General features: G+C 29.1%; 1 protein-coding gene across 1 annotated transcript; it reads right to left on the bottom strand.

Annotated features, from left to right (window-relative positions):
* Positions 1–375: 375 nt before the first annotated feature.
* Positions 376–4,270, bottom strand: LOC110711843 (L-ascorbate peroxidase, cytosolic). Its single transcript, XM_021890282.1, has 10 exons — positions 4,134–4,270; positions 2,528–2,658; positions 2,267–2,441; positions 2,109–2,174; positions 1,900–1,948; positions 1,633–1,718; positions 1,462–1,541; positions 1,268–1,370; positions 917–975; positions 376–812 (listed from the first exon to the last, which is right to left on the bottom strand). The coding sequence occupies exons 2-10, from the start codon at positions 2,644–2,646 to the stop codon at positions 797–799; spliced, it is 753 nt and encodes a 250-aa protein (XP_021745974.1). The 5' UTR covers positions 2,647–2,658; positions 4,134–4,270; the 3' UTR covers positions 376–796.
* Positions 4,271–9,405: the final 5,135 nt, after the last annotated feature.

Raw genomic sequence — 9,405 nt, 5'->3', positions numbered from 1 at the left:
TATTTAATAAAAAAAGAATATTTGGAATTAATTTTCTTGTTAATGACATATCCTTCATTTTCTTAATTATCACTTACCATCTTTTGCCTTGAAGTCCGTACCTTATCCTAAAGTTGCAAATGATAATACTTTAACAGAGGTACTATGCATATAAGAAGTGAATTAACCAGTTTGGGATCGTATTTTTACCCAAAGTGGCAATTACTAAAATTGTCAGTTAGATTGAAAAAATTTCGTCGCAGAACCAGGAACTATTCAAACGGTTATAGCCAAATTTTGTTAGTACTAAAACTGCCTTTAAAGGCAGCTTGATTCTGGATGTCCAGAAAGATAAAACAGAAACCTTATTCTACAATTTGAATTTAAACAATCTCATTGCCATTGGAAAGAGAATGTTACATTCCTTCTGAAAACGACCATCTTAAGCACCGAAGACAATTTCTTAAACTTTACGAAAAGATACCACTTTGTAAAAGGCATCATAGTATCATGGTGCAATAGAAGGTCTATCATAAAAAGCAAGGAATACCAAACACTACCAAGCACATTAAGGCAACCGCAACTGTTAAATATATTTTATTACATACGCAACATGACCAATCCACAAACTGGAAGTCCTACACACCAATCCATCAAACTCAACAAAAAGTGATGAAGGGTTACCAAGCATTCCCTATTGCAACCTATGCGCACTGTGCTAAAAAGTTTCTCGATATCATTCTAAACGCAATGAAATACAAAAGATGCACTGGTGCTAGTCTCTTGGACACCCTTCAATCAATCTCTTTCCAGCTGCTTAAGCATCAGCAAATCTACAAAAGAAAACAAGGACTGTCTTAGAACAAAACACAGGCGTCTACCGTGGTATGAGAAGTTTAGCAACAATAATTGTACACAAGAAGAGTAAGAGCATTACCCAAGTTCAGAAAGTTTCAGGTGCGCCTCAGCATAGTCGGCAAAGAATGCATCCTCATCCTGATAAGAAAATCATAACTATGGTGAGAAAAAGATAATATGAACTATACAAAAAGACTAGTCTCTAGTAGGTGGTGATTTCAAAGAATAATTAGCCATATGGCACACAAGAGAACAAAACTCGTTAATTCCTTATGAATCTTCTCAAATGAAAAGATTCTGAGCCCCTCAATTCCCTTTTCTACACTCTTTACTGGTTAACAGATTATATTAGGAGCATATTTGATCATTTCATAACAGTCAGCATTGCAAAGCTTTATTGACATAACAAGATTTATCAGGAAGAACATACAGCTGCATATTTCTCAACCAGTGGGCGGAAGACAGGGTCAGAGAGAAGAGCCTTGTCAGATGGAAGCTGCAAGAGACCTTCCTTCTCACCACTCAGGAGCTCCCTATCACCAGGTAGGGCAAATGATGAATTAGCATATAACAACATTTTATTGCCTAAAGAAATACCGTAGCAGATAAGTATAGAATTATTACTTGAAATAAGAATTGTCGAAGACCAAAGGGTTGGCAGTCCAAGCTCCCTCAAAACCAGAGCGTTCCTTGTGGCACCTCCCCTACCAAATTATAAAAGTAGGAATGCGTTAGAATCTAACCAACGCATGGAAAAGCTATAAACAACTACAACAACGAAAATGTCAAGCATACCAAGGTGTGGCCTCCAGAGAGAGCAACAATGTCCTGGTCAGTTAGACCCATTTGCTTGATGAAGACATCTCTTAAATGGTCACAACCTGCAACAGTACCACAACTGATTTAGGAATCAATGGAACCTTGACAAGGGCAAGCTAGCCGCAACATTAAAAAGGATTGGGTGGAATGGGTTTTGGTGGGGGGGGGGGGTCAAGGAAGGAACTCCACACGTAACAAAGTTTTTTTTTTTTTAAAAAAAAAAAAAAAAAAATGATGCCATACCCTTGGTGGCATCAGGGAGACGGCCTTCCTGGGGTGGCTCTGGCTTGTCCTGGAATCACGGAAAAATTCATCATTTTCAAAACATTAACATTATAGTAACCTCTGATAAATTGAAAAACTTGTTAAGCTTCCCCAACAGCAAATTCCATGACAGCATAACAGCAGCCAAACATGCATTATACAAGTAGGCAGTTAAAACAATCACAAACCTCTCTGCCTGGGTGGAAGGGAATTTCAGGTCCTCCAGTGACTTCAACAGCCACAACACCAGCCAACTACACCAAATCAAGCAACAGAAAATCAGCATTAAATACCAACCAAAAAGAATGAAGGGTAGCACATAAGATACAAGACAGTGGAATTATACCTGATAAAAGTCAGCGTAAGAAATTTCGGGGAATTGTTCCTTGAGGGGTTCCAACAACCTAACGGCAATGTCAAGCCCATTGTTAGCCCCATGAGCCAGCTCTGCCTGGTGCCTAATTGTACCGAAAGGTCCTCCAGTCTTTGAGTTCACATCAAAGGTACCAGCAGAGTGCCATCTGTACAACAAACATTCATCAAAAATTTGTTGATGCAAAAATATTACACCAAATTCCAGCTCCAAAACCATATTAGCCAAACTTACGCAAGACGGAGCATAAGAGGAGCACATTGCTTCTCTGCAATCAAAGCCCTGAGCTTCCTCTTGGCCTTTTCAATAGATTTCTGGTAATCCTCACTGACGGTTGGGTAGCTCTTTCCCATGGTTTATGAATTCTGATATACCAAATTAACAATTAGTTCACAAGTGACAATCATTCATAGTTACTGGATTTAAAAAAAACATTAAGCAGATATAAAAAATAGTAATTATGAATTTATGATTCAACAGTAACTACAAATGAGAGTAGAACGTAAGCATTTAATCATAACTTGGCACAAAAATTCAGAATTTGAATTAGCACCGAAACTTTTGAAATCTGAACCGAATTAGGATCAAATAACATATTCAATAATAGACTATAGGCTTAAAAATGTAATGTAAATTACTTTTGTATCTTATTAAACCTCCTAAACATTATTTATTTCATAGATATCTCATATCCCCAACATGACATCCAAAAGTCCACGAAATTATTAGTTTTTAAGCTTAACCCATACCATAATATCAAATACAGAGTACTTGTATTTTGCCAAAAATTATCATTGTTCAATATATAATCATATAATTAAGGTAATTAATTAATCAAAAAATAAAAAATACTAACCTTAAATTTATATTCCCCTCACAAATTGACTAGTGGGCTTTCTATTCTAGTTATCTAAAAAAGGATTATCAAGACAAGGCTCTTTTTACTTTTTTAGGACATCTTCCTGTTTTTTTTTTGATACACTAAATTCCAAAATATTCTTAGTATCATTATAAAAAAAAATATATTAATAATAATAATAATACGTAGTAAATAAATAGATATAATAAATAAATAAAAAAATTCATATAATAATGCTGGTACAGCCTCTTCACTGACCACACGTCTATACTCCACAGTGATCGATAGAAAACGAAAAGTTTCATCAAAATTAACAACTCCAATAAATTCCGACAAATTTAGAGCGTCATAAAATGAGTCAAATTATAGTAACACAAATTACGGCACTTATGACTGATCAAATTCTGGACTCGATTACTTATCAACAATCTCTGACCAAAAAAACGACCTAAAGAGAAACGCTGATTAATCGATTTTAGATCCACATTTTCACAAACAATAACAGAGATCAAAACACTGACAAAAAACCGCTTAAAAATCACAAATCAAAACGCTACTGATGAACAAACGAAATCGGATGGCGATGAATCATTGAAAGTGAATCAAAATCTTAAACTACGATCAAGAAATTAAGCGAACATGAGATGAATTTAAACAATAGAAGGCGCATTTTTCAAATAAATCAATCAAATCGACGAAAAATCACAGTAAAATGAGATTGATACAAAGAAAACAAAACGCCTATGAATCACACAAAAAAAAATATCAACATTAAACGAAATCAAAGAATATAATGCTCTATTTCTTTCAAAACTCAATGAAAGCGCCGACAAATCACATAACATGCACGATCAACCATAAACAAATGATCAAACAAACAAACAAAATCCACATTTTCCAGAAATTAAAAAATCAAACAACAAAATCACATAGATCTGAATCAGAATCAAGAACAAAAAGAAGAGAGAGAAAATGGCGAACCTGATGAAAAAATCGAAGAAGAAAAATTGAAGAACCCTAGAATGCGGAAGGTAAGCACGAGGAGAGCACAAGTTCTGTCAATAAGAATATGGCTGAAAATGGAGAGGATTATAAAGGGAAAAAAGGATCGTGGTTTACGAATGTTCTAGTAAATTACTCTGGACCGTTGGATTAGACCTTAATCTGCGGCTGAAATTGGTGGTGGGAAATCAAGGGATTTTGATTGGTTGGGGGATATTTATGGAGTTGTCTTGACTTTTTATAGAGAAAAAAAAGAAAAAGAAAATTAAGATATGGAGAGTAGGTGGGGTTTTTTAAACTTTTTTGAATTGATGATTGCCGTTTTTAATTTTTATTTTGTTTATTATTAATTAAAAAATATGTGAAAAGAATATTAGTGAAAATTGCTTGTCCATACTTAGGCCCTGTTCTTTAGAGCTGCTTTGCTGTGCTTCAATTTGGTCTGCTCTGTCTGCGTACTCTGCTTAAAAATAATAATTAATATTGAATTATTATAATAATAATAATATTTAATAACAATAATAAATAATAAATATTTAATAATTATAGTAATAATAATAATTATTATTATTATTAATAAAAATAATAAAAATAATAATTGATTTTTTATAATAAAACTTAATATTTTAAAGATAATAACTAATATTTAAAGATAATAATTATTGATTTTTAATAATAATAATAATAATAATAATAATAATAATAATCTAATTTAATCTAATATTATTATATAAATAAAGTAGGAATTTTTGGAGAGCATTCGGAGCGCCACATAAGAAATATACTTATTTCGACCAGTAAGAAGAAAGATTTGTATTTATTTTTGAATTAAAAAATCATGTCGTCATCTAGAAAAAATGAACGAATTAGATTTGATATATCTAAAATTTTAATGCCACGTAGATTATAATCCACAAACTAAATTATATTAATGAAAAAAAAATAAAGTAAAAATATAAGAAAACATAAATTTATTAATTCAATACTACGAGTATAAGAAATCCAAAAAAAATATACTAAAAAATATTTAAATGATAAACGCTTATAATAAAGTTTAATACCTATCATTATAAGATAAATTTTGATAGTGTTTATGATAAGAAATACAAATTGTTCGTTAATTATAATTAAATTAAAATTTGTGATATCTACCATTATAAATTGACACATCATACGACACAAACAAAGTTTCGTATCAATAAAAAAAAACCCCATCAAGCGAATTTTGTGTTAATTTTTTATCATCAATGGCCGGGTAATTTTTAGCTTAATTTTTAAAATCCTATGTTAAAATTAGTATTTCTATTATTACTTACATTGCATTAATTTGGGATACTCAACGATTATATGTTTATGTTTTATTTACTAAATGTTTTTTTACATGCAGATCTAACACATCATACGACACAAACAAAATTTCTTATAAATACAAAACCCCATCAAGCGAATTTTGTGTTAATAATTTTGTGTTAGTTTTAGGTCATTAATGTCCGAATAATTTTTAAAATCTTATGTTTAAATTTAAATTTGCAATTATTAGTTACATTGTATTTATTTAGGATACTTAACGATTATTTGTTTATGTAATGGCATACGATTAGATGTTGTATACTTAATATATGGATGGCTTTGGTTATTTTTGGAGATGATGAAAATATTCCAATGCATAGATTTGATTTTATATCACAACAATTTTTCATTTAATGGTAAATATATTGATTTATTTTATATAAATGTAAATATTTAATTTATATCAATTTCACTTTGGCTAACATTTCACGGTTCAATTTAGCCATTGATGTAGTAGGTTGGTTGCGGACGAGGTTGGTGATTCTATCGAAATAAAAGATATGGTAAACAATGATTTAGGATTTAAATTTGGTTGGTGATTCTATCCTTTAAATTATTAAAAATTTATCATTTCACATTAAAGATTTTATATAACGAAAAAATATCAATTTATAATTTATTTATATTTAATAAATTCATTATAAGTTATAGTAAAAATAAATAAATATTAATCTTTTGTAATTTTGTCTGAAATTATTAAATACAATAAATCAAATAATAAAAAAACCGTGCATCGCACGGGCTTCCATCTAGTAATAATTATTGTAGGTGGTAATTACTAAAACGTGAGCTATAGTAGGTGGTAATTATCCAATTTTCCCTTTTTTATAATGGATTATTATCTTTGGGGCTTGACCCTTTCTTTCACCAAAAAAAAAAACAAAAAAAAGGATTATTATTTTAAATAAAAAAAAAATATTTCATTTTTAGGCCCTGTTCACCTCACCTTATAAAAAAAAATATTCAGTAAAAATAAGTTCAGTTCAGTAAAAATAATTTCAGTTCAGTAAAAATCAGTAAGTTTAAAGAAGAAATATAATACTCCCTCTGTTTTTTTTTTAAAAAAAATGCATCAGTCTGACCAGCATAATTGTCGAGACGCAAATTTGACCATTAATATCTTTAATTGTCTAATTGTAAAAATTGTAAGAAAATTATATTATGAAACTAGTCATTATGAGTAATATAGTGATATATTATATATATAATAACATTTATTCCTTTTAGAGAGGTGAAAAAATTAAGTCAACCATGGTATGTGAATAGTGCAAAAGTCAAAGTGATGCATTTAAAAAACGGAGGGAGTAGAAATTCAGTAATTTCAGTTCAGCAAAAATAATTTCAGCTCAGTAAAATAATTTAAGTTCAGCAAAAATAATTTCAGTTTAATAAAAATAATTTCTAGTTCAGTAAAAATAAGGTGAAGTGAACGGGGCTTTACAATACTCCGTAATAAACACTATTATCCAAACTATGTTAAAAACACTATCCAAAATCGAGTGATGATTTTATAACCAAAATAAGTAAATCAAATGATGATTTTATAACCAAAATAAGTAAATCAAGTGATGATTTTATACCAAAAATAAGATAAGTTTGATTTGTTCCAATTTATATGGATTTCTTTTATTGACATTATTAGTAAACCATTCTGTAAGGATTAAAAATAAAGGTATGGGGTATTAACTATTAAATGAGATGTTACTTGTTTTTTTTTTTTTTTTTTTAAAAATTTTTAATTTTTATTTTTATGAGGGCTAGATGTTTCATAATTAATTATATACTAGATGAAGCCCATGTGATGCACGGTTTGTTTGTATTTATTTTAAATAAAATATTTAATAAATATATATATATATATATATATACATATCTGATAAACTTTGTGATATTCACTTGCTTACTACTTGAATTTTTTATTATAAAATGAATTATAAATTTTGTTTATCATATTTAGATAAAAATTTTAACATAAAAAAGATACTATTTTATTTCACAATGTTTCATGTGTGGTTGGCCACCGTGTGGTTAGGATTACTTGGTCAAGGGTTACTCGGTTGTTAAGGGTTACTCGATTGCTCAGGGTTTACTCGAACAGTCAGGGGTTACACGATATAGCAAGCCACAAAAAACGCGCTAATTTTACTTTTATAATTAATATAAAATTTTAGATCTAAAATAAATAGCAATTCTATTTTTCATCGGCTAAAATATAGCATTTTCCTATGTGACGCTCTAAAATATCTTACGTAGTAACTTTGACATTTTTTTTTCATTTTTATTATAATCTTACGTGGTGGCTTTAAAAAAAAAAAAAAAAACTAATCTTATGGCATAATCCTATTGTAGCGTTTTAAAAATACTAATCCTACGTGGCGGTTTTTTTTTTTATTTTTTATTATTATAATTCTACATAGCACTTTAAACATGCTAATCTTACGTGGCATAATCTTATTATAGCATTTTAAAAATATTAATGGGCTATCTAATAATTTTTTAAAAATTAAAATCCTAGGTGGCGCTCTAAATTCTCGGGAAAAAACTCCCCTATATATATATATATATATATATATATATATATATATATATATATATATATATATATATATATTAGATTAGATTTCAAATATGATTTTTTTTTATCAAATGATTTTTTTTATAAAATAAAAAAAAAAACAAATGAGATGTTTCAAAATTAGTTTTCTATTTTTCAAAGATAATTTTTTTACAAAAAAATAATACAAGGTAATTAATTAAAATCATTTTTTTTAGGAAAGGTAATTAATTAAAATAATTTAGCAATAAGTATAGATGAAATGGATCTTGAACCTGGCCCAAATTAGAATAAATTAAACATGTTTATTAGGATCTGGATCTTCAAAATTTAGAGTCAACAGATCCAAATTGAATTTAGAAATAATACAAACTACATATAATTATTAATAATTTTAGGTGCACACCAAATCGTTCATGAGCATACATAAAAACAAATGTCAATAACCTTATTTATAGATTTATTTTTCTTAAAAAAAAATATTTATAGATTTATTTTAAACATATGTTGCTTGACATTTATGGGTGCACATGTGGCAAATTAATAGCCTCTTTGATTGAATTAATTCTAGGAATAATGAAATTCTTTATTATACCATATCTTACCTCACAATATGCATCCACTTTATCTATTTAACACATAACTCATGCATCTCACACAATAAAAATACTCACTTACATTTGCTTAATAGTAATTCATGTTTCTTAGTCTATCTATCTATCATAGTTTTTTACAAATGAATCAACATCATTTTCATCACTCCTTATCATTAAACACAAAAAAATCTAGACAATTCTATAATGTGTTGTTAAAAAAGGAATTTGCCAAGTTTCATATTTCTAAAATCAATTTCCATGATTCTGATGCTTAGAACACAAATATGTAACTGTCATTATTGACTTGCATAATAAACTCTCGTCAAAATCTGCCTTGGTAGTACATAACAGGATGAATGAGATTGGTATTAAAGGTAAGGACGTCATATTTTCAATTTGAAAGGAACAAAAAAGTAAAGGTATGATTTTTGGCATGAAAAGGATTGTAATCAGCAAAGTGTGAACGCATCATATATACCAAGATTCCGTTTTTCTTGTTGGGAAAGGTAATGCTGCCAATCCGTGGGTACACGTCGGTACATGCTCGTGTGCTGGGGTCCTAAGGGACTTTTTTTTTTTTGCCTAAGATAACGTTAGGCAGGCGAGTGCATCAAGCGAATAGAATCTATGTGTTTTACATGTATATAGGATAATTTGGGGTTTTATTATTATTTTTTCTCTCTTTTAATGGTACATTAGTACATTTAATGTATTATTATACGTGTAGTGGTACTTTTTGTCATCAAATTTT

Source organism: Chenopodium quinoa, unplaced genomic scaffold (genome assembly GCF_001683475.1).
Source record: "Chenopodium quinoa cultivar QQ74 unplaced genomic scaffold, ASM168347v1, whole genome shotgun sequence".
Taxonomy (NCBI): domain Eukaryota; kingdom Viridiplantae; phylum Streptophyta; class Magnoliopsida; order Caryophyllales; family Amaranthaceae; genus Chenopodium; species Chenopodium quinoa.
Note: the sequence above shows the minus strand (reverse complement) of the source record. Positions and strands in the feature narration are given on the sequence as shown.